This window comes from Plecotus auritus (assembly GCF_963455305.1).
Source record: "Plecotus auritus genome assembly, chromosome: 9".
NCBI classification, from domain to species: Eukaryota; Metazoa; Chordata; class Mammalia; order Chiroptera; family Vespertilionidae; genus Plecotus; species Plecotus auritus.
In genome coordinates, this window is record NC_137783.1 from 146,494,984 (window position 1) to 146,521,229 (window position 26,246).

At 44.6% G+C, this 26,246-nt stretch overlaps 1 protein-coding gene across 1 annotated transcript; it reads right to left on the reverse strand.

The window, feature by feature from the left end:
* CAT (catalase) lies at positions 1-26,187 on the reverse strand. The gene is made up of 13 exons (XM_080687689.1): positions 25,758-26,187; positions 16,971-17,142; positions 16,081-16,191; positions 14,809-14,939; positions 14,260-14,364; positions 13,337-13,462; positions 10,157-10,348; positions 9,320-9,472; positions 6,917-7,055; positions 3,737-3,870; positions 2,529-2,636; positions 1,072-1,155; positions 1-753 (listed from the first exon to the last, which is right to left on the reverse strand). Exons 1-13 carry the CDS (start codon positions 25,821-25,823, stop codon positions 688-690), a joined length of 1,587 nt encoding a protein of 528 aa, XP_080543815.1. The 5' UTR covers positions 25,824-26,187; the 3' UTR covers positions 1-687.
* Positions 26,188-26,246: the final 59 nt, after the last annotated feature.

The window sequence follows — 26,246 nt, forward strand, 5'->3', positions numbered from 1 at the left end:
TCTTATGTATGGATTATTTTATTGTAAAAATGTAATAATTATAAATCGGTCTGTTGTAAAATCAATGTTATATTAGCATAAATGTAATTCCAAGTTGTTGTTTTTATAAATCTGATCAGTTCCAAGCAGAAATAAGCATTTAGCCATGACAGTGTTGAGGTTATCTTCAAAAGACACCAAGGTGTTTTTCCTATAAGGAACTCAGAAAAATTAAAAATTCTGAGTGGATTATCTTTATCTTTTCTTCATATATAGCAACCATATTTTTATATAATAGGCCATGAGATGATAATGTAAACATACTAATTTCACCAAGATTTTTTTCTTACCAAACGAAGTTATATTTCTGCTAGAAACTTTCATTCTGATCATTTAGTTATATTTCTGCTAGAAACTTTCATTCTGATCATTTCAAGTGAAGAACCCAACCAATTGTCAAAAGCAAACACGTTTCTTTTAAATGATTCTTAAGCCCTAATCTTCATTGTCCCCTTCGTTTTCATTAAAAGCCATTATTACATTATTTGCTATGGAAACTGGGTTACCATCTAAAAGACTTGCATTTGCACATCTAGCCCAGCAGAATCTTCTATCCAGCGGTGAGTGGGTGAGTGGATTATGGGTGTGAATTCCATACTTTGCTTCATAGGCGGAGAGTAACTTGGCACCAAAACAGGGCCCCGACCCTCACAGGTTGGCTTTCTCCCTTGCAGCCAGGTGAGACCCATGCTGCATAAAGGTGTGAATCGCATTCTGTTTTAAAAGAACAAGACCAGCAGATTAATTAACTCATTGGGCAGCAGCAACCTGGCGTTTATCTGAGCTTTAATTTGTGCTCAAATGAAAATAATAACAATTCAGAACTCATTCACCTTCAACCCCCTTATACTGTCCAGAGCTAAAACGTGTTTTGCAAGTGAGTTCTTTAGATCTCAAATGAGTTTCTGAACAGCTGCTTTAAGCAATCTAATAGTTGTGCCTGAGGAGAACCACCCTAGAAGGAAACCACACGATGCCTCGTCTAACCCAGGGCACGCACGCTCTGCCTCAGCCGGCCCGCTCTGGGCTCACCTTAGGCTTCTCGGCGTTGTACTTGTCCAACAGAGCCTGGATGCGGGCCCCATAGTCAGGATGGACATCGCTGAAGTTCTTGACCTGAAAATAAATGGAGACATTGCCTTAGTCCCTCCTAGGACAGTGTCTGTTTCATGGTGTTCACTCCAGCGGGAAAAGATGCTTCCTCGGGAAGTGGAACCGCACAGTGGTCAACAACACAGAGTAAGAATGGGGTCCAGTGCCAACACTGACGGGCACTGAGCAACCTGAGATAAGCCTTTCTTCTGTGCATGCCCAGCGCCCACAAGGTGCGTCAGGTAACGCACCTCCCTCACACACTCTGGTGAGAAAATGCACAGGCAAACTGCACTGACGGCGTGTAGAGAGCTGACCTCAGAGGACGCAAGTCACAGTGATTTGTATTAAGAAACGGCCCAGACACCGCCTGAATTTAAAATATACAGTCATTGCCACATGCTGGGCAATCCCACACGCTTCAAGCAGGAACTCCCCGCTGGGCTGGGCCCCAGCAGGCAGCAGGCAGAGATGGGGCATCGTAAATCCACAGGAAGCCTTACAGCTTCGGCACATGTGAGAAGAACACATGTGAAGAACACATGAGAAGAGTTCGCTCCTTACACGCTGCGCCTTAATCGTTCTCGTCAGGAAGGTAAGATCCAACCTGCCCCAGCTACCTCACGGAGCAACTGTCTGGCTCTCCGCTGGAGAGGTGCCATATCCACTGGAGAGAAAGTAATCAGTTCCCATTTTCTTTTTTTTTCCGGTATGACTTTATTTATTAATTTTATTATTATTATTATTATTATTATTATTATTATTTATTTTATTGTTTAAGGTATATTTAAGGTATTCCATATGGCTCTTTTTTTTTCCCCACTGACCTCCCCCCAGCCTCCCCTACCCACTGGCACTTGCCCTCGTACCCCCGCCCCCAGTGTCTTGCTTCTGTTGGTTGTGCTTATATGCATGCATACAAGTCCTTCGGTTGATCTCTTACCACCACCATCCCCGCCCAACCCTCCCCTACCTTCCCACTCAGTCTGCCACTCGGGACTAAGTGGCCTGCCTCTAGATATGTGTGACGCATGACAGGTGACATTCAGAGTTTGGACACATCCCGGGGAAGCCCCTCTCTCATTCTAATTCCCTTGATTTTTTTCCCTTTTCACTCACAAAAGCTTATTGGAATGAGAGCTAGAGGCCTTGTTTTGAGGATAACTACCCTCATTTATTTAGCTCTTTGTAAAAGTGACTGCCCCAAAGCTCCAGTTCCCTAAATTGCATAGGAAACCTCTCAAATGGCAGTGTCGGGGCAACAGTTCCCGTTTTCTTAAGTCCACTTAGCTCAAGTAAAGTAGAAAGGACACTGTTCCTTTCCGGGGTTCTCTCACAGCTGCACTCTCTCCTCCAGCCAGCAGAGGCCGCCCTGCAGCTGCCAAGGTCTCACTCACCGCTTTCTTCTGGATGAACAGCTGGGCGTCCTTCAGGTGGCCCGCGATGTTCTCACACAGGCGCTTCCTCTGCTCCTCGTTCAGTACGCTAGTATAGAACGTCCGCACCTGCGCAGTGAACAAACACAGAGTGGGGGAAGTGCAATCGCCACTTCATCACACGCAAAACTCACCCGGGATGCCACTTTTGAGATGAAAAGGTGAGACTTCCCATTTGTGGAAGAATGGAAGTTTTTAGAATTTAAGAAAAATTTTAAATTTACAGTTAAAACTGTCATTTGTGTTGAATTCTTCACTTTTTGTTTTGTTTTATTTTAAGCAAAATAGGAGGAATTCAGTTGTTGATAACAGCTCATAACTGCTATTCAATAATGTCTTTTGTAGTCACTGCTAATAAATCGCTTATAAATATAAGGCAATATAGCCTACAGTTAAAAATCCCCCCACACTCTTAATACTGAGAAGTCCAGAATGTGCAAATGATCATCAAATATCCAGTTAGCACAACCTTTGTTCAATTCACTCAGAACCAGAGGAAAGAAACCTAATTCATTTACATCCTCAGTTATTCAAAAATCAAGATTTCTTGGAGAAGATAGATGTTAAGTGATGTTTTCCTTAGGTTACTGGGTTTACCGCTAAAATTAATAGCAATAGATTAAAATTAAAAACAGGAGCTAAGTATCAGGCATGAGCTCTAGCAGCCTCTGCTCATTTCTGAAATCAACCACGGTCATGCCAGACCACAGCAGTGTTACAACAGAGCCATGAATGAGGCAACGAGGAGAGAGCATTCGAAAGCAGAAACGGAGGGCGAGGAAGAGTCGTGTGAACGGGACGCCCCACACCCCCACTCCTGCTACTGAGGCTCCCAGAGCTACTTTGAATCCAGCTCTAGTCCCTTCAACCTGTCAGTCCTGCCCGGATTCTGAGATTTGGCTGCACTTAAGCTTAACTTGCCCATTTCTTAGATTTCCATGGAATCACTTCTTCCCCATTGGCCCGCACCGTATCCCTTCAGTAACATTTGGGAGAACTGAAATGAGGCATCCCTCGTACCGGGAGAGCAGAGTTAACAACTCTCGCACTCCACCCTGTAAAGGGACTGGTTTATGATTCGAGATGTCTTCCCTGAATTCAACTGGAGACCTGTTAGACACGTTGAGAGGGGGAATCGGCCACTCCGTAGCACACGAAGAAGCCGTTACCTGAGAGACGTTATCATCGTTGGCAGTGTTGAAGCGCCGCACGTCCCCGGAGACGCATGTGCTGCTCTCCAGGGCGTACTTCGGCTGCTGTTCTGGGGCGCTGAAGCTGTTGGGGTAGTAGTTGGGAGCACCACCTTTAAAGGCAAACCACACAGATTCACTTCGGGGGAAAAAAAATGAAGGGAGTCTACAAACAATGCAATATGAAATACATTCAATTATGTATGTATATGTATACACATACATACATATATACACATACATTTACTTGTTATGCACATGTTATTTTTAATGTACCATATTTACCCACAGGCAACACTCATATTCTTAGAGAATACCGCCATCTTCCAAATGCTCGCATGGGCTGCCTCACTCTGGGTCTTCATGAAGAGATCTCAAATTCCCCTTGAACATGTCAATGATCGAATCTGTGAAATCTGATGCTTGCCATTTCTTCGGGTTTGATTTGACCACCCCATCCCATAGAAAATGAGACCCAGGACCTGTTCCAAACTTGAGGATTTCATGCGGGCTCAGGTGCGATTCAAACACTGAGTCACAGAATTCTTGGGAGCAGCTCCACGTTCCAGCTCCGCTCCTTCAGTGACAGCCCTGAGACCTTAAGCAGTAATTAGTGGTAGATCTGGGACTAGAACTCTGGGTCTTTTGTCTCTTCCATTCCAGCATGCACTATATTCCCATGACACAGCCCTGCTTTGCTTTTCGTTACGGTTTTTAGATCCTCGGTGTATCTCTCCCGTATTATTATGACTTTATTCAATTCTACTTCACTCTGACTTCTCTCCAAAGATAAATAAAATAGGAATTTTTAAAACTTTGATATATTTCTAGTATATCAGCATCATTTATCTGGACTTACAGGGAAAAAAAGTGAAAAATATAATCAAAATTTTTTGTGACTTGTGAAAAAAAATATGAAGCTTTTTCCCCCATCTTGGCATATTTATTTTCCTAACTCCACTCTGCTTTACCTGATATTAGCAGGAGCCTGAATTATCTGCACACACAACTGCCTAAAGGAGTAAGCCCCTTTACCACTAGAATGGTAAACAAGAAACATGCTAAGTGGCTTGAGAAACCAGACTGGGGCTGGGATTTACCCAGCACATTGCCAGAATACATGGACTACCCAGAGTGGATAATTAAGGGGTGCCTCCTATCAAATTGATCAAGGTCCCACTTGCATGCAGAAAGAGAGAGGACAGCATACGAGTATGGAGCCCAATCATTAGCTCCAGAAATGCATTCTGTCAACCACATCTCCATGGAAAGCGAAGTGCCCCAATAGCCAGCCCCCACAGTGGTTTCCTGCATTAAGTGCTCGTTCTTCTAAATGTGCCTAATTGAGTAATGTTTAAGTTCTATTTCCAAATAGGCCTTTCCTCAGACTGGGAGTTGTCTTCAAGTCATTGACTCCTGGGAACAATTAAGCACTCTCACTGAACTTTAAGAGCACAGCCCAAAACAAGGAGGCAAAGGTTGTACCGAATACATGCACAAATAGCTTTACACATGTTTACCACTAGAATGGTAAACAAGAAGCAATTACTGCCCTAGCTGGTTTGGCTCAGTGGAAAGAGCGTCAGCCTGCGGACCAAAGGGTCCCAGGTTCAATTCCGGTCAAGGGCACGTACCTAGGTTGCAGGCTCCTCCCTGGCCCGGGCCCTGGTCGGGGCTCATGCAGAAGGCAACCAGTTAATGTGTCTCTCTCACATCGATGTCTCTCTCTTTCCCTCTCTCCTCTACTCTCCCTAAAAATCAATGGAAAAATATCCTCAGGTGGGGGTTAACAAAAAAAAGAGAGAGAGAAAGAAGCAATTACTTATTAATGAAGTTCCAAAACATGCATGAACTTCTCTGACTCTTCACAAGTGAACAATTTCCACTAATAGCCAGTCTCAATAACAAAGGACCAAGGGATACGAATGAAATAAAAAATCACTTTAGAAAAAAGATGCAGAAGACAGACATAAGAAGTATCAATTACTTTGCGCAATAATACGCTCCATACCTCTATAAACCTCAGAAAGCAGAAATAGGGTAACCACCCAATGTAATCAGTTAGTGAGCATATAAACTTGTTAAATAATGGAAAAGGTTTAGTGATAATAGTAACAAGTGCAAGGCCCAAAATTATATATGCAAAACAATCGTAAGTGTATAAAAAATTCATAAAAGACTGGCAAGAAATGTAACAAAATATAACAGTTGTGGCCTGTGGGGGTTGGGACTACAAGTGGCTTTTTCTTCTCCCTTTTCTTTTATCTTACAGTTTCCAAATTTCCTTTAGGGCACATGTAAAATCTTTATCTTATAAAAATTACCTTTGTTTGAATATAGACATCTAGGGCTATAGATATAACTGAATAGTAAAATTTCTGAAAAGATCAATGTAAGCAGCCTATTACTAAAACACGTATGTGTCCTAAACAGGAAAATAAAAAAGGAAATACGATCTATACTAAACTGTGGAACATTAAAAGGAAAAACACATTCACTAAGCATTCTCTAATTAGAACAATAATTAGAAAGTGAAGCTGTTTGTACATGCCACCCAAAAATGTAACGTAAAGGAAAAAACCATAAATGTGATAAACGAGCTCCAAAACACAAAATGCAGCCGAGTCTCATCTCACCAGTTGATTTACATGAATTCAACTATATTCACTTAACAAGAAACAGTGGGGGAGAACCCCTTGATTTTTCTCTGTGTCCCCTATTTTCTAGCTTCCCCCATCCCCTCCAAATTCTAGCTAGACTTCTCCTCCACAGGCCTGGCAGAAGTGTAAGACATGAAATCCAGGGTCATGTAAGGAACTGGCCACTTCGGAGGAGTCTAAAACCTAACCCCTGTGTCAGACAGGACTCTAAGACAGTCCCTGGGAAAGTCCTTCCTCCCTGCCTCCCACTATAGGAGGGATAGCAAGGAAGACCAGAGGTGGAACTCTCAATAAAACAGATAAAACAGGTAACAGTATGGAGAGTCCTCGGGCAGTTTAACCCTCCACTGCTGGGAAAAAATTATGTGGTTGGCAGGAGTGCCTCTGTGAGCCCCTTCCCAGAGCCGGCGGTCCCTCGGGGCCAGACTGGAAACGGCTGTCCACCCTCTGCTCAGCAGTGCCCTCCGCCCGCCCAGGGAGCCGGGAGTCTCAGGCCTACCCTGGTTGTCGACCACGCACATGGGGCCGTCACGCTGGTAGTTGGCCACTCGAGCACGGAAGGGACAGTTCACAGGGATCTGAAGGTAGTTGGGTCCCAGGCGGTGGCGGTGAGTGTCAGGATAGGAAAAAAGGCGGCCCTGCAGGTATAAATGAAACGGACATTGTGAGCAGTAACGAAAAGAAGCAACTGTACACATAGGTAGGTATTCAATGTACATTAGTTAATAATGTAACTAAAACTAATGAGAAACGTATTTTCTATAAAAGTCTCAGATGTTCCCAATGTCAAAGTGAAAAAACGTTATCCTATCTAATAAAAGAGTAATATGCAAATTGACCATCACTCCAACACACAAGATGGCCACCCCCATGTGGTCAAAGATCCTGCCACCATGTGGACACAAGATGGCCGCCACAAGATGGCCAGCAGGGGAGGGCAGTTGGGAGGGACCAGGCCTGCAGGGGAGGGCAGTTGGGGGGGACCAGGCCTGCAGGGGAGGGCAGTTAGGGGCAACCAGGCCGGCAGGGGAGGGCAGTTAGGGGTGACCAGGCCAGCAGGGGAGGGCAGTTAAGGGGGACCAGGCCTGCAGGGGAGGGCAGTTGGGGGGGACCAGGCCTGCAGGGGAGGGCAGTTGGGAGAAACCAGGCCTGCAGGGGAGGGCAGATGGGGGGGGAACCAGGCTTGCAGGGGAGAGCTATTAGGGGTGACCAGGCTGGCAGGGGAGGGCAGTTAGGGGTGACCGGGCCGGCTGGGGAGGGCAGTTGGGAGGGACCAGGCCTGCAGGGAGGGCAGTTGGGGGGAACCAGGCCTGCAGGGGAGAGCAGCTGGGGAGGACCAGGCCTGCAGGGGAGGGCAGTTGAGGGAAAACAGGTCAGCAGGGGAGGGCAGTTGGGGGGGACCAGGCCTGCAGGGGAGGGCAGTTGGGGGGGACCAGGCCTGCAGAGAGAGCAGATGGGAGGGACCAGGTCAGCAGGGGAGGGCAGTTGGGAGGGACCAGGCCAGCAGGGGAGGGCAGTTGGGGGGGGACCAGGCCTGCAGGGGAGGGCAGTTGGGGGGGACCAGGCCGGCAGGGGAGCAGTTAGATGTCAATCAGGCTGGCAGGGGAGTTGTTAGGGGGTGATCAGGCTGGCAGGCAGAAACGGTTAGGGGCAGGCAGGCAGGCAGGCAGGCGAGTGGTTGGGAGCCAGCAGTCCTGGATTGTGAGAGGGATGTCCGACTGCCTGTTTAGGCCCACTGAGACCAGGCCTAAACGGGCAGTCGGACATCCCTCAAGGGGTCCCAGATTGGAGGGAGTGCAGGCTGGGCTGAGGGACACACACCACCCCCCGTGCACGAATTTCATGCACTGGGCCTCTAGTTATTAGATAAAACAGGGAACACTTAGTGTGCCTCCAAAGAGTGATGCCTGCTCAGCCCATGTGGCTCAGTGGTTGAGCATTAACCTATGAACCAGGAGGTCAAGGTTCAATTCCTAGTCAGGGCACATGCCCAGGTTGCAGGCTCCATCCCCAGTAGGGGACGCGCAGGAGGCAACCAATCAATGATTCTCTCTCATCATTGATGTTTCTATCTCTCCCTCTCCCTTCCTCTCTGAAATCAATAAAAATACATTTTATAATAAGAGTGACACCTGAACTGGAACCACAACGCGTCCAGCAGCAGCCGGCAGTCACTGCAGTCTGACCTGGGGCAATCTTTAACTTCTGTTTCATGATCATAGTCCAAAATCCAAAAAGACTGATTTACTCAGTAACTGTTAATCCAATTATTCTCCTACTAATGTCTAGTCCACAGAAGAGTTTCACTCTTTGTACACTCAAAAGAGCATATTGAAGAGTGAAGAAAAAGGACCGAGTGCCAGGGACATTACCAAGACGCATGGTTAAATGCCTTTCACCACTGACAACAATAAATTTAGTTTGAAAAACCATGTCCGGGTCTTTTTACAGATGGAAAAACCATGTCCAGGTCTCGTCAAGCATCACCATGGAAGAAGAAATGAATAAAATTAGACCAAGGTGTTATAATCAACTAAAAAATACTCCCTACTGTCAGTTACAGACTGAACAAAGAGTGCTTTCTATACTCTACAAATACCTGTGGCATTTTCTAATATAACTTCTTTACGATTAAGGGACTAAATGTCAGTGTTAACATACTGAGAGACTTTACCATGAAATGTAGTTTATACTGTAACGCCCATCTCAAAATGTTCCATTCAGTCCCACAGAAACTAAGGACCCAGGTTAATTAAAGTTTAAGTGATGTTCTAGTTAATTCTTCATACAAAAGATCACACCAAATTATAGTGTGTGTTTGAGTGTGTGTGTGTGTGTACCCATGCGCACGCATATACTTGTAGGTACTCCTGCCTCAGTACCTCCCAATCCACAGGTTTACCTGAAGCATCTTGTCAGGGCTGGGCTCAATGCCAGGCGGCATGTTGCTCGGGTCGAAGGCCAACTGCTCAACCTCAGCAAAGTAATTGACTGGGTTCCGATTTAAGACCATTTTACCAACTGGGATAAGAGGGTAGTCCCTGTGAGGCCAAATCTAGAAATAATGTGATATTCACAATTACCAGACAACCAACTGAAGCAAATTAAAGTACCCACAAAAAATGCCAGCTTTCAAATAGAATAAGCCAATGATAGTAAGTAAAAATAATGTTTAATCCAGTAAGATGATAAGAACTTAAGATAAGTGCATTGGTTAAATCTTTCACAACAGTGAACAGTAAATATTGACACTTTCCCTGGGCAAAAGTACATCAGCTTTTCAAAATTTGCTCCCTGCTAATAGTAATACATCAAGCCCTGACCAGGTGGCTAATTAGTTGGAGCATCACCCCGTAAACCAAAAGGTTGTGGGTCCAATTACAGGTCAGGGCACATACCTAGGTTGCAGGTTGGATCCCTGGCTGGGGCACCTATGGGAGGCAACCAATCGATATTTCTCTCTCACATCAATGTTTCTCTCTCCAAACATCAATAAACATTAAAAAAAAAAAATTAAAAAAACACAATATATCAAGCCAGGCAAACTCGATGAGCTTACAATCGGGAACTGGAAGCGAGATGCTGGTGAGACTCCTTCACAGGCTGGGAAACCACAAAGTGGTCCCACTGCGGTTTGTACACGACTTCCCTGCCACAATGAGTATTTGACTGGAAATTTGTTAAAATTAGGTACAAAGAGACTTAAAGAAGAAAACAGCTTAATTGTTAACTGACTTACCTTGGTAACATCGAATGGATTAAATGGAGAACTTTCTGCCTGACTGAAGGTCATGACCTGGATGTAAAAAGTCCAGGAAGGGTAGTTGCCTGTGGCGATGGCATTAAAGAGATCCCGGAGCCCATAGTCAGGATCTTCGTGGGAGAGTCTTGCTGCATCTTCGACCGAAAGGTTTTTGATGCCCTGGTCAGTCTACAGAATGAAAGAACAAGTTCAAACTGAAACTTCCTGGCGCAGTTAGCGAACTCTAGTTAGGAATTCATTGCAGGATTCTGAGTAACACTACTCGGAGACTGGCTTTCCCTTCTAACTGTAATCCCACTGTTCAAATCTGACACAAATATGAATTTTTCAGCAGGGAATTCTACTTAATTAATATGATTCTTTTAAACGTCTAGGGAATCCATCTCTGCACTTCATATTAAAATTAGTCATATCCTTCCCTTTTTCATTCCATACTATTTGAATTTTTAAAATTGTTGACATACAGTTTATTTTTAATTTTCCCCCCATATAAAGAGTGCTATATTCATGTCTTCAGACAAGCTCCCCAAAAAACTTGGCATAAAATTTATCATTTTAAAGTGTCCAATTCAGTGGACTTTTTTAGTATATATCTCAAAATGGAGTTGCTGGGTAATTCTACATTTAATTTCTTGAGGAACTTCAAAACGGTTTTCCAGAGTGGTTGCTATTTGAATTTTTATACTCATGCTACTTTTCAAGTCAGAAAAAGAAAATCAAAATGTATTTTTAAATGCACAGATAATAAAATTAAAGAATTTTCCTTTTTTTGCATGAAGAAATTTTTTAATTTTGTGTTTTTTAACAGCTCAAGTCAATTATGAGATTGTACTCAGCTAGCATTCCTCCACCCCCATACTCTTCCCTTTTAAAAAAGAAACTATAGAATCATAGTTCACAGAGCTGGAAGGACTTCATTCAGTACAGCCACTCGGAAACAGTTCTCTGAGTATGAGTTGGTAGAATTAGTATTCTGACTTTCCAAACAAGCTATTAAGATCCAAAGAAGTTAAGTCACTTTCACAAGTGCTCCTATTATCTCATACCATACTGATCTTCAATAAATTTCCCACCTGTATCTTATTCTAAAAGATCCCCATCACGCCAAGCTCCATGGAAAGACTTTCTTAGCAAAACTCAACTTCGAAACACTAATACATTATGACCACAGAAATCCCAACTCTCTAGCCAGTGGCAAGATTTGAACCCTTCTTACTATTAAAAATAAAGCCAGGATTTAAAAAATGGAGGTTGCCGCCCTAACCGGTTTGGCTCAGTGGATAGAGCGTCGGCCTGCAGACTCAAGGGTCCCAGGTTCGATTCCGGTCAAGGGCATGTACCTTGGTTGCGGGCACATACCCAGTAGGGAGTGTGCAGGAGGCAGCTGATTGATGTTTCTCTCTCATCAATGTTTCTAACTCTCTATCCCTCTCCCTTCCTCTCTGTAAAAAAATCAATTAAAAAAAAAATATATATATATATATTTAAAAAAATGGAGGTTGCCATCTGCAGATCACCCAGAGAGCTAATACATTAAATTGTGCAACAATATTGCAATACCTTCCCGATTTTAATTAAATCTGTTGGGCTTAGAAACGAGTTCTCTTAGGTCAGAATCATCGAGACATGAATCTATGTAGATCTCGGGCTACCTCAGGCCCTCCGCTGAACAGACCCACAAGCAAGCCAATCTCTCCAGGACCATGGACAGCAGGTATTATTATCCCAATTTTATAGACACAAAACTGGAGCTCAGAGAACTTTTAATAATATGCCCAAGTCACAGTTATCTAGAAGAAGGAAGACCTGAGTTCGGATTGGTCTAACTGCAAAGCCACCAATCATGCTAGCCGTCCCAGATACAATCACCTAGTCCTACTCTAACACTTGTTTTGGCAATGACAAGCCCATGGCCAATTACAAGCCAGTCACAAGCCAACGTATTCCTTGCCAAAAGATTACAGATCGGAGTCATAAGTATAAAGAGAAGTGACGGTTTTTCTGTTTGATATACCTACATACTAGTAAGTTGTTCAGGTAAATAAATATTAAGACAGGACAGAAGAAAACAGGTCTTTGTGAGATCATTAAAAGGGAGATTCCATTTGTCATGAGTCCACTTCTGTCTCTTCTTATTTTAGCAGGAGTATTTGGAAACAAGTTCTTAGACAACCAGAGGTTTTCCAATAACCTTCCAGAGTTCTCATGGGATACTGCTTATTCTAACAAATGCCAAGATTAAGAGAGATCCCTTTAAAACATTTCAGTTAATTAAAAGGTTCTCAAAAGCCCCCCCAAAGGTAACTGATTTGATCTGATTGTACAAAAGTAAATTTAAAAAATAGAATTTTTGTTTTCTGACGTTTGTAATAGATTTTACTTATTTTCCTCGTCCACCATATACCCTCAATAAATGCTAAATACATGGATGGATGAATTAAAATGTTAGGAGAAATGTATTTGGAAAGATAGCATCAGATTTGGAAAGTAACGGCGAGATAGGTATTGCCGACAGAATGCCCCACTTCTGCCGTAGTGCCCTCCTGGACCCCAATATATATCTACATTCCCAACAATGACTAAGGGCTAGGAAAGGCAAAGCATGATACTTCACTGTTTGTGAAGGCTTGACTCTAAAACTCCAACACAGAACTCTAGAGAACTAGGCTAACCAGATAGAAATCTCCATTGGCCTAGTCTGGAGGCCTGTATTATCTTATTACTTTTGAGCCCAAATAAAAACCTTAGATCTTCCCTTCCTAGGGAGAAAAGAATTTCAATGTGCACCTGCCCACACCAGAAAGCCAGCACAAAAGAAACATTTTCCCAAATATGTATGGCAGAGTTCCCAGGGTCCAGAAGGAGAAGAAAGCATGACAATAGACAGCAGCTGTGTGGTCTTCCCCTCTAGCCACATGAAAAGAAGAGACCAAAAGGAGACTACACACAGCTCTTCTGACTGAGCAGGTGAACAGGTGGCAGATAACAAAAGATTCACGGTACTAATCAAATAGATCAGTACTTCCCATCCTTGTGGGTGGAAGTAGGGGAAGGTTGGAGAGGCCTTGATCTTTTGCATCTTTCCCTAACCCGCAGAATTAAGGAGATGTGGGTGGTGGGAGCCTTTTATCCCTTGCCCCAAAGGAAAACACGTACCTTATAATGGAATTTGCAATAAAATGCCTCTCCATTCGCATTAACCAGCTTGAAAGTATGCGACCCATATCCATTCATGTGCCTGTGTCCATCTGGAATCCCCCGATCACTGAACAAGAAGGAGACCTAAGGAACAGAAAAATAACACCTAATATTTTTCCATTTAAATCAAAACATCCTGGGTTTTTAAGACACTCCTACATGTCCAGAAAGTCCCTAGCATAAAACATACTAACCAAGTACCCACAAGAAAGGTTACCATTATCATCATTTATTTTTTAAAAAAAGAAGAATTTTAAAGCAGAATGATAAATCATTAACCTCTATAAAGAAAAACTAGCCCTAACCAGTTTGGCTCAGTGGATAGAGCATTGGCCTGCAGACTCAAGGGTCCCAGGTTCGATTCCAGTCAAGGGCATGTATGTACCTTGGTTGCGGGCACATCCCCAGTAGGGGGTGTGCAGGAAGCAGCTGATTGATGTTTCTCTCTCATCGATGTTTCTAACTTTCTCCCTCTCCCTTCCTCTCTGTAAAAAATCAATAAAATATATTTTAAAAAAATTAAAATAAATCTGAAAACTAGACTAACTTGTTATTCAAAATTTATTTTAATAGTAAATTTGTTTAGCACTACTTTCCCCTCATTTCCATAATACTTCATACTAGAGACTTTAATCCTTACTATTGCTAAATATCAATTGATAATGTTTCTAGCATCACTTAAGGTCTATGATCAGGGCAAGATTAATAAGATGGGCCATTAAAAAATTATTCAAGATCAAGAAATCTGAGTAAGCCTCCCAAAAAGAAAGTCAGAAACCAATTCCAATGAAACAGTCAAAACTGGAGAAACACATTCTGAGGCATGATCCCAGTTCCATCCCAGTACATACTGTCACCTACGAAAACAGCAGTGTTCCCACCTGATGCAGAGACTCGGGCCGCAGGCTCCAGAAGTCCCAGACCATGTCCGGGTCCTTCAGGTGCGTTTGAGGGTTTCTCTTTTGGCTGTGGATGAAGGACGGAAACTAAATGGAAAAAGAGAGAGAGAGAAAACACACAAATTACATTTACAGGAATTACGGTATTGTATATTATACAATGCCTGTTGCTAGGTTTATGGATTATAATACCGAACAGCATCCTAGAATTTTAAACTGCCAAACCCTAACATGAAATTTATCCTCCCCGTTTCTAGGGCAAAGTGCCTGTTTTTATTAATCTTCCATGGACTATTCCCATAAGTCAGTGAAGACTAAAATGCCAAATCCAAGCCCAATGGTAACTGTCGTAATTTGATCTTATACGAAGACATTACAGAAAGATGTGCCTTAGAAGGCAATCCCTCCGACCCAAATTCTCTTCTTTCTGTCTTTCCGAGGACTTCCCCTCAAATGCCAATCTATACAGAGAATTTGAAATCAATTTAAACCAACGAGCATTTGCAGAGTGCAAAATACGCTATCACCTACCAATATGGCATCCCTGATGAAGAAAATGGGGGTGTTGTTCCCAACAAGATCCCAATTACCATCCTCTGTGTAAAATTTCACTGCAAACCCACGAGGGTCACGAACGGTGTCGGCTGAGCCCGATTCTCCAGCTAGAGGATTCAAATGGGGGGAATGAAGCATAAGCAGAGCACTTTGCCTCCAGGAAGCCTGAAGTCATAAAGAAACGCTGACATCTAGCCTTTCCAATCCATTTCCTAGACGTAAATTAGGTATGTAAGTGCCTAGGTTATTATTTCTACCACCCACCAGCTAAGTTGGTCTACAAATTAAACAAAAGAATTAATTGAGAGTAATACAGGCATACCTCGTTTTATTGTGCTTTCGCTTTATTGCACTTTATATTAGCGATGTTTCAATTTTTACAAATTGAAGGCAAGACCCTCCACCAGCAAAAAGATTATGACCAGCTTTATTGTGATAACTGCTTTATTGTGATGGTCTGGAACCGAAAGCACAATATCCGGAGGTTTGCCTGTATATGTAATAACAGCTGAAAAGGTTGTTCATTCGACATAATGAGAGAGCTTTGTTCAAACAGGAAATTAAAATTTACATTAAAATAAGGGAAGAGAATAAGTATGAAGATAAGGTAGTGAGCAAAGAGAACACAAGTTAGCAGAATTACGAGTGTCATATTAAGAAAATGAGTTGACAGATAGGCTCCTATTCTTAATTTCATTTAGATTTGCATTCCAAAGAATTTTAAAAGTACACAAACAGATTGAACAGAATCATAACATCGTGGTGTGTTAAGATGTAGCACAACAGATCTAATTCTTACTAGCTCCGTGACACGAGAAAAATCACTTAACCTCTGCAGCACAAATAATCCCTCTCTGCAAAGTAAATCTACAGGTTAGATCACAGCTGATGTCCGTAAAGCATGGATGGCATGGAGCTAATTCTCAAAAAAGGGCAGCTGTCATCGAGGGTACTGAACAAGAGCACCAACTCCATGCTTCCATCTGAGGCAACCACTTGTGGCCAAGTTCTTTCCAAATGGCACAGCATTGCAGAGGTGGCCTCTGCCTAAGTGTGATCTCCTTAGACCTCAACAAAGAGATATGTAAGTCACTTCCTACATGTTGCAAGGTATTTTTTCTACTGTAACACGTGGCAATAATTTGGAGAAGTGCTTGTTTTCTGTCTTAACAAGGTTTTCTTGAAATTATGTTACCAATGCCCCAAATAAGGTGCAGGAATACCAGTCCCGCAAACACACTGACTTACCAACGGTGGAGAATCGAACTGCAAGGGGAGTCCTCTTTCCAATATGCTCGAACACCTTCGCCTTGGAGTATTTGGTAATGTCGTGCGTGACCTCAAAGTAGCCAAAAGCCCCTAACGAGAAAGACACAGACATTCTCATGAGACCGTCTCTCAGACTGTCAGACCCTCACCAGGCATCTGGGTGACAAGAGAAACTGATGGGTTAGCCTTGAAACTGGCTTTCTGGGAGCTTCCAATATGAAATCAATTTAAACCAACAAGCATTTGTAGAGTGCAAACTACTGTACCACCTACCAATATGGCATCCCTGATGACAGGGCAAGGGGAGGTGTCCAAACTCAAAATGACAAAAGTCAAAGCCCTGTTACAGTGCTAAACTGAGAGCTTTCCAGCTGGAGCCAAGAGGAGGAAGACGGGGGTGGGGCTGGCAGGAACTGACCAAGGTGGCCCCAAGGACACAGGGCCTGAGAGGGCCTGGGAGTACGGGAGGACCTAGAAGAGGAAAGAACAGGAGAGGAGAAGAAAACGCAGGGAAAGAAAGAAGAAACACTTAGGAAGGACACCACAGAGCCAAACAGCAAACCGCACCACACACCAAAGTCACCATGGAAAAGCGATGCCAAAAAAACAAACGAAAAACTAGAGACGATGGAAGAAGAGGAAATAAAGAAATCAGGAAGTCCTAACTGGGAGCCCAAGCAAGCAGCTAAGAGAAAGACTTTTTCTCCCTTTCTATCAAGCTCGCTTTTTCCTGTTGAGTTTCAGCTTTCTTTTCAATACCACCTCCATCTTTTGTTTCTGTAATTAAAAGCCAGGTAAACGTTTTACAGATATTTTGAACATCTGTGTTCTGAAACAATCCTTTGACAACAAATGGACACAGCTCTCACCTGCTCCTTTAGCATGCACGACTCTCTCAGGAATCCTCTCCCGGTCAAAGTGAGCCATTTCATCGGTGAAAACCACATCCTGAACCAGGAGGGGCCCCCGGGGCCCTGCTGTCATAATATTAAGTTTGTCCCCTATTGGAATACCGGCCCCAGTGGTGAGGACATCAGGTTTCTAAGCAAACATGAAAAGAAAAGAATGCAGGCGAGTCAGTACAAAATAAATAATAGTAATAATTTTTAAAGACTGTCATTTGCACTGCCATAGGTACATCATTTTGCAATATTCATACTTTCTACCCAAACTCTTTACATTTCTTGTGTCCAAAGTACTAAAATACAAGGTATAAATTCCATTGCCTGGAATTTATAATCAGGTCTCAGAAGACCTTGATAAATTTCAACCCCAATCTGCTAAAAAATCTGCTCTGAAGAACAGGAAGATAAATAACCTGCTAACCTGCTCAGCTCCTGTTGCAAATAGAATCATCAGGCTCCACCCCAAGCTAAGGATCCCAAAAAAAGGGATCATATGTGCTTAACACTGAGTGTCCAAACAAATAGTGAGAAGGTGGTCTCTGGGAAGCTATGGCAGTTAGCGTGGTACTCAGCATTCACACATGCTTCATTACACTGCCAGGCACCTGGAACCCGAGCTGCTTCACTCCTGCCACTGCCAGGTACCTGGAACCCGAGCTGCTTCACTCCGGCCGCTGCCAGGCGCCCGGGACCCAGGCTGCTTCACTCCGGCCGCTGCCAGGCGCCCGGGACCCAGGCTGCTTCACTCCTGCTGCTGCCAGGCACCCGGGACCCAGGCTGCTTCACTCCTGCCGCTGCCGCCACCCACTGAACTCGGGCTGAGATGGTCAATGCCACCGCATGGCAACTGGTCGTTTGGACATTTTGGTCGTGACGCCTCTTGGCTTTTTATTATTATGATAGATGTCACAGTGGGCCATCCTGCCCATTTCCCTCCAGCAGTGTGTATGCCAGCTATAGACAACATTTCTTTTCCATTCCCCAAATAGAAAACGTCAACAGCTTTTATTGTCACTGAAAACAAACTGTTACTGGTAAGATGGATAATGGCATTAATTTTCTAAAGATGTCAAATGTCTCTGAAGTAGGATAGGTTATTTTAGCGTAATCAGGCATGTTTTAATCCACTCAATTCTCCAATTTCAGTGACATCAGAAGCTGTCCCTCCTCTAGGGTGGGAGCAGCGTTTTCTAAGCCCCACATGATCCTGGGAAACTCTCAGCTTCACCTTGTTCCATCGTCACACACTCTACTTCTGACCCCAACAACTGCCGCTCCATGGCCCCCTCACTGGGAAGGCAGGGGAGATGTGTGGGTGAAGCAAAGCTACACCACCTCTGTCCTGGAAGAACAACTCAAAAACGTCTACTGATGAAAGTTAACGGTACCGACCTCACTTACCCAAAAAAGCACTATGCTCAGAATTTCCACAACCTGGGGTGGAGTACATAACTTAGTGCACATCTGTCCTGAATTTTAAAATACAGTTAATACCTGCCTCTTCTCTAGAAGGGAAAATGGCAGGGAAGTCACTTAAACCATAAAAGTACCGTGAGCTCTTTGGGAAAATGCACTGAATAAAAGTGATCTTGGGCCCAGCTGGCGTGGCTCAATGGTTGGGTGTAGACCTAGGAACCAGGAGGTCACAGTTCGATTCCTGGTTAGGGCACATGTCTGGGTTGAGGGCTCGATCCCCACTTGGGGGCGTGCAGAAGGCAGCCAATCAATGATTCTCTCTCACCATTGATGTTTCTCTCTCTCTCCCTCCCTCTCCCTTCCTCCCTGAAATCAATAAAAATATATTTTTAAAAAAGAGAGAGATCTTGGAATTTGAAAAATTAATAAAGAAGACCCTCACGTGCACTAAAACAATCCCCTTAGCTGCTAGCGTTCTGTTCACAGTGAAATGGGAAGCGGTTAACACGGCACCGTGGAGAAATCCTGAGTCCCGCCCCCACAGAGCCTGGGTCCAACTTCCAGCCCTGCCAGTTACCAGATGAGCAGCTACTAGCTAGTTACTTATTATTTCTGAGTTGCAATTTTTCATCTGCAGAATGGACAAAAAAAATGACTACCTCCCAGAGTTAATACATGGATTAAAAGAGCTAAATGGCCGAAACCGGTTTGGCTCAGTGGATAGAGCGTCGGCCTGCGGACTGAAGGGTCCCGGGTTCGATTCCGGTCAAGGGCATGTACCTTGGTTGCGGGCACATCCCCAGTGGGGGGTGTGCAGGAGGCAGCTGATCGATGTTTCTCTCTCATCGATGTTTCTAGCTCTCTATCCCTCTCCCTTCCTCTCTGTAAAATATCAATAAAATATATTTAAAAAAAAAAAAAAAGAGCTAAATGTCTGCAAAATGCAGGCCGCACACATAAGCACATGTATGCTACCACTTCACTGGCTGTCAGAAACTGACCAGACAGTCATGACAGACATGTAGGCATCCATCCAGGCTCTCTCCCTACCCATCCAGCAGCAAACCCTTCCGAACTGTACAAAAGTTGAAGGGTCCCAGTTACCTCCAGTCACACCACTCTCTTTTGAAGATACACATGTGCTAATACATGTGACACTGTACACTCCATTTAAAATTTAAAGTGGAAAAATGAATCAGAAAAAGGAGTGAACTGGTACAATTTAACCGTTAGTTTAAACCTAAACCTTAATGTTTCAGCACCAGCTGTCAGTGGAATCACCTGGGGAACTCTTTTCCTCTGTTCTTGGTGAGTTGCCAACAAGAAATGATCAAAACATCACTTGTGGTTTTCAATAACCAGCAAACATTGAGAATAACACTATGGAAAATAAAATCGTTAAAATGCACGGAATAATAGACATTACAAACGAGGTTTTCTCTGTCTTGAAACTGTCTTTCTAAAATACGTCTGAGAGCACTGAGAACTGGCAGGGTCCTTTAAAAAAAAAAAAGTAGGGAATAAGAGGAAGAAAGAAAAAGAGGATCAAAAAAGAAGGATAACTGATCCACAAATGTAAAATATTCCTTTACTTTTTGTAATAGAAACTGCACTAGTCGTAATACTCAGAAAGAAAATACAGAACAAAACATAAAGAGAAAATAAACAAAAATAAAATTGCTTGTTTTATATTTTGCAATCAGCCTCTCTTTTCTTACCTGGAGAAAAAATATGAAGTGTTCTAGATTTTGACAAACAGAAATAGAAGCTTAGAAATGTTTACTCCATTACTCACAATGTGTCTGTCTGCCCCTATCTCTCTCTCTCCTTCCCTGTCTCTTTTTCTCTTTCTCTCTCTCTCTCTCTCTCTCTCTCTCTCTCTCTCTCTCTCTCTCTCTCTCTCTCCCTCTCCCACACTACGAACCAGCAATTCCATTCCTAGGTAGTTCCCAAGAGAAATGAAAGAGCATGTACACAGTGAATTAAATTATCAGTCACCCTTTCTCCATCCCAAATATTGGCAGCATTACATCAATGCAGTTACTCAAAAAAAAAAAAAAAAAGAAGACATAGACCCTGCAGGCACTGTCTATGACTCACCGACAGGAAACGATGAGCTAAGACCCAACCTCTCTCCCAGGTAAAAAAAAAAAAAGGAAACTTTTTAACCCTTTACACGCAGTAACCATCTATAGACTTAAGTGGGATGGTTTCCATTTTGGACGCATGGCAGTTAACTGGTTAGAAAGGTAAGGCCTGAGACATACAAAGTCTCCAATTTCGGAGGGAGCAGACGCCACTAATGGAGCCTAAGTATCCCAGTGGAATAGCCAGCCCATGGCATTCTAAGCAGTGAGCAACGAAGTCCCCGTTTAAGTTCCATCCAAAGAGACTGGGAACCCCTGCCGAATCACCTCCCTCCCCTCGATGTATTTTGAGAGAAAGAGAAATAAAGATATTTAAGATGGTCCAAGTCGTACCTAGGAACATATTGGGTTCAATGCTCACTTATTAAAGCTTACAAAACTCCCAGTTCACTTATCAGCAACAAAATCTGACCACAAGGAAAGACGCCCAATAAATTGCTTTCCGTATGCTGACACTCTGGTTCCAAAGGAGGATCCACCCAGCTTGGCATTCTGCACCTGGGTCCTGCAGGAGGAGGAGGCAGCACGGTGCCCTCCGACAGGGGTTCCAAACCGTAACGCTTGCACGGTTCAGTAAAAGTGAAACCAGCCTGGGGAGTGAGGAGGAGGGCACTGATACAACGCTGCCCATGTAAGCAAAAGCATTTGCCAAGCAAGGGGGGGATTTAAAAAACATACTGTCCATTACTGTCAGAACTTTCTAACAGAAAGCATGCTTTCATGTCAGAAAGTTTTTGCCTTTCACCACATCACAAGAAAATGGCTGGATAGATTTTCACCAAACATGTTTCGTATGGTTTGGATAATATAGTAGGGTAAACTACCTGGACACAGAGATAGACTACATTTCCCAGCTTCCCTCATGGCTAGGTGAGGCCATGTGACAGAGTTCAGGTCAATGGAATATGAGTAGAAGTGACCCACGCCACTTCCAGCCTGGCCCCTAAACCTCCCACACACACTCCTCCATGCTCTTGACCTTCTGTGGCTAGACAGTGACGCCCAGGGCAATCTTAAAGGTCATGTGTCGACAAAGGGGTAGCCTCCTTCAGCCTGAAGCCCTCAATAACTGGGGGTACTCACTCCCCTCTTCAACGTCAAACTACTCTGGCTCATCATGTGAGAGAGAAAAAAGGACTGACAACACCAAAAGCTGACAGAACGTGGAGCAACTGGAACTCTCACACTGATGATGGAAGCATAAAATGGTACAACCACTTGGGGAAAAGAAGGTAAGGTAATAACGAATCCCCAATTCTTGTTTCTGTGTTTACTTTTTCTCAGCACCACTGACCATCAGAACAATGCAAATTAAAACTGCAATGAGATACCACTTCACACCCACCAGAATAGCTAAAATTGAAAGACTGGCCCGGCCGGTGTGTCTCATTGTTGTTGAGCATCAATTCGTGAACGAGGAGGTCATGGTTCCATTCCCAGTCAGGGCTCCATTCCCACTAGGCGTTGGGCAAGAGGCAGCCGATTAATGATTCTCTCTCATTGATGATTCTCTCTCGCTCTTTCCCTCTCCCTCCCCCTCTCTGAAATCAATAAAGACATATATTAAAACATTAACATACTCTATGACTCAGCAACTCTACGCCAAGGTATTTCCTAAGAGAAATGAAAGTATATGTGCACAAAAAGACTTGTATAAGATTTTTCATAGCAGCTTTATTCATAATAGCCAAACACTGGAAATACCACAGGTATCCAGCTCCAGGAAAAACAAATGGTATATTATTCAATAGAATACTACTCAGCAAAAAAAATAAATAAATAAAGTTTGATATATGCAACAATATGAATGAATCTGAAAACATTTTTTTCTAGTCTTAAAATACTTATTTTTAAAATATTTTTATTGATTTCAGAGAGGAAGGGAGAGGGAGAGAGAGACTGAAACATCAATGATGAGAGAGAATCATTGATTGGCTGCCTCCTTCACACCCCCTCACTGAGGATCCAGCCCGCAACCCGGGCATGTGCCCTTGACCGGAATTGGACCTGGGACCCTTCAGTCCGCAGGCCGACACTATCCACTGAGCCAAACCAGCTAAGGCAGTCTTAAAACACTTTTGCTGAATGAAGCATTATACAAAAAGTACAAAAATCAAAAGTTAAAAAAAGAAAATCAACAGTAGTTGCCTGCAGAGGGATTGAAGGAAATGCCTGGGAAACAGCATGAGGGAACTTTCCAGGGTGGAAAGTGATCATCTTCTATATCTTGATAAAGGAATAGGGTTCACAGGTATGCATATCATAGAGTGATCCACTTAATATTTGTATATTTCTCTCTGTGTAAGTATTACCTTAAAAACATTAACATTGAACTCTGTTCATTTGTATGCTTGGTGTTCATGGGGTCAAGTCTACTGATATCTGCAACTTACTCTGAAATGCACCCCCCAAAAATGGGAGAATGAATGTATGGAGGGATGGACAGAGAGAATACATGAAATAAAACATATATAGCAAAATGTTCAGTGTAGAATCCAGATGGTGGATATATGGAGATATACGGCACAATTCTTTCAACTTTTCTGAATGTTTGAAAATTTTTTATAATAAAACACTGGAAAATTATACAGGCTTTATGACATATGCAAAATTCCTCTTGGGGGGTATAGGGTAGAGGACACTTCAAAAAAAATAAGCTGTTTTCCCTCAGAGCAGTGAAAAGCGAGGAATAGGAAAACATTCCAATCAGGACCATTACACAGTGCCTTACAATGCCACAGGCAGAGGAGACAGCAGTATTCCCAACGTGAGTCCCCAAGTACGGATGTGCTTTGCGGGCCAGCTGTTTCAGACCTGGGCAACCACATAGGGTAACTCATCAGCAGGGACTCAATAATTTAACAAACAGTTCATGGTTCTCCCAAACAATGAAGAAAGAGGCAAGCTAGTCTCAGAATAAAGGGGAGTCCTTTAAAAAGGAGTAAATTTTGTTCTACGTAAAACTCATTACATTGCCCATATTTTTTTGCAATGCACCGAGTGTTCATGAACATTTCTGTGTGAACCAAGATGTAGCAACCACTGGGTATGGAAAGAGTCCTGTCCCCAGGAGCCGAGATCTGAGTTTGACTCTGCCACAACTAGTTGCATGTGCTTGATGAGTAAGACTCCCAGTCTCTCCGGTTCACTTTGATGAAAACTCACATGATCGCATTCACATGTGGAATCTAATGAACAAAATAAACTGATCAAAAAAACAGACCCAGAGATATAGAAGCATGGAACAGACTGATGAATCTCAGAGGGAAATCGGGACTGGGTGGGTGGGTTGGTGGGTGGGGAGAGATTAACTAAAGAACTTACATGTATACTAGAGGCCCAGTGCTTGAAAATTCATGCACTGGAGGGGGCGTCCCTCAGCCCGGCCCGCCCCCCTCACAGTCTGGGAGCCCTCAGGGGCAGGAGGCGACCCAGCAATCAGGGGAAGGCAATGCCCCCATCACACCTCTGCTGCTGCCACTGCCAGCAGCACAAGCCTCGGCCAGCCCTGGTTACCTGAGCCTCGGGCGGCCCTGGGCGGCTGGGCAGCTGCCATCTGAGGCTTGCCTACGCCTTGGCCGGCCCTGGGCGGTTGAGGGAGGGTCCGGCCGCACCGTGCGCCTGCTGCCCGCCCCCCCCCAGCTGGGCTGAAAGGACTGGGGGACTCTGGCGGGGATGAGGGGACTAGGTGCCGCCATCTTATAGCTATGGGCACCGCCACCTTTTGTGATGGTGTGATGATCAATTTGCATATTCCCTCTTTATTAGATAGGATATGCATAACCCATGGGCACAGACAATAGTGTGGTGAAGGCGGGGGGGGGGGCAGGGGAAGTAAGGGGAAGACAGGTGCAGGGTGGAGGGGGTCAATGGGGGGGAAAGGAGACATCTGTAATACTTCCAACAATATAGATAAATTTTTTTAAAAAACTGCACTAGCCTACTGGCATACAATAAAGGCCAGGATGAGAAGAGAGATTTTGCAGGCCCTCAGAGGAGAATGGCAGCCTTCTCGCCAACTGGGAAGTACTATAAAGCGATCCATGTGCACTTAGCATTCATACCCCATTTCATGAAGAGTAACCCGGTTTTGAAAAAGAGCACTAGGCAAGAACGAGGAAAAGCTCAACTCCAGTCCTCTCTCTCTGCCATTCTCAACTCCAGTCCTCTCTCTCTGCCATTAACCAGCCGCCACCGGAACTGGGCAAGCCCCTTAGACTCTCTGGGCCAAGGTGATAAAAGAAGACTCAGACCAGATGTGCTCTCATCTAATCCAACCTCCCCAAAGATGCTCTTTAAGATGCTGGGTACAGGCCAGGAATGCCTCACCCACCACCACTGGTTGAAATCCTTCTCTTTGAAGGTCTTATTCAGATGTCACCTGCTTTGGGAAGCCTGTCAGGCAAAATCGGTCTCTCCCTTTACACCTACAGATACCTACGCAACTATCTAAGAGCCCTCCCCACAATGGAATAAATAATCATGTTTATCTGTCTTGTCTCCCAGATGAGACTTTGAGCTTCTCCACGTCAGAGTTCTGGCTTCACTGGAATTTGTACGCCTCCTCCCAGCACAGTGCCTAGCACATGCAGGCTCTCAAAGAATACGTGTGAATACACGCATGAATTAATCCCTAATGTCGCTTCTACCTCTCAAATGCTAGGCTCGATGTTTTCCCGGTGCAAATGAAATAATGAAGGTAAAATTCTTTGATTTAGTCCTTCAGATGCTGTGTGTACTAAGTCTCCGTCACCGTGGTGGGTGCTGGGGTCATCCAGATCATAGAACACTGTCCCTAAGCCCACGGCAGCCCGCAAACACGAAAGCCTATATAATTTTGTGAGCAAGGTCCCCCCTCCTACCCCCCCACCCTCACCCCCACTTCCTTCCTCGCAGCTGCAGCTCTCGGCCTCTCCCTCCACGCGCCTCCACTTCTCCCTGAAGCTGCGACCTCTGTCCTGGCTGGCAAAAATGCAAAACTCAGAGCCAGCCAACCGCGCGACAAGCCCTGCAGGCCCGCGGGGATCCTCTCCGCTCCTCCAGGCGAACGTAACTCCGTCGGAACGGAAAAGCAGCCCCAGCCCCAGCCCCAGCCCGCGATCAGGGGGTCAGCCCTGGCACGTCGCCGCGCTCGGAATTCGGGGCCGTTACTCGCGGTCGCCCCGCTTTTGGAGGGCGCAGGGTGTACCTGCGTGTTCCGCTGCTCCTTCCAATGCTTCATCTGGTCGCTGGCTGGGTCCCGGGAGTCCCCCATGGCGGCAGGCTTGGGTTGCAGAACGTTGCAGAAGGCCTCAGCTCACGCCACCTTCCGCAGCCAACGCGTCGACTGCCCCGAGCTGAAGTACGAGACTTCAGCTTCGGCCAATCAGCTCCGCCCCTCGTCCCGCCCCCTCGGAAGAGCCTCCTTCTGATTGGTCAGGCAGCCAAATAGGGGCGGGAGCAGCGGGGTGAGGAGTTGGGGCTTCTAGAGTCTGGCTTGATCCGAGGACTGGGACAGGCTGGGGAGCCACGCCCCTCCGGCCGCCAAACCCCCGGATTAGTGAACCCTGGGCGGACCCTCGCCTCCCGGACCTGGCTCTCGCCTCTGGTTATCAGTATCTTGCAGGCCGCCCAGGGACACGGTTGCTGGTGGCCTGTCTGTTTTGCGGAGGCCCTGCTGGGTGGAGCTTTGAACTCT

Coding starts and splice junctions, on each gene's coding strand:
- CAT (XM_080687689.1), bottom strand. CDS start 25,823: ATGGGGGACTCCCGGGACCCAGCCAGCGACCAGATGAAGCATTGGAAG. Junction 13,463..14,259: donor GGCCCGAGTCTCTGCATCAG/GTGGGAACACTG, acceptor TCTGTTCCTTAG/GTCTCCTTCTTGTTCAGTGA. Junction 2,637..3,736: donor ACGATGATAACGTCTCTCAG/GTAACGGCTTCT, acceptor TTCACTGCGCAG/GTGCGGACGTTCTATACTAG.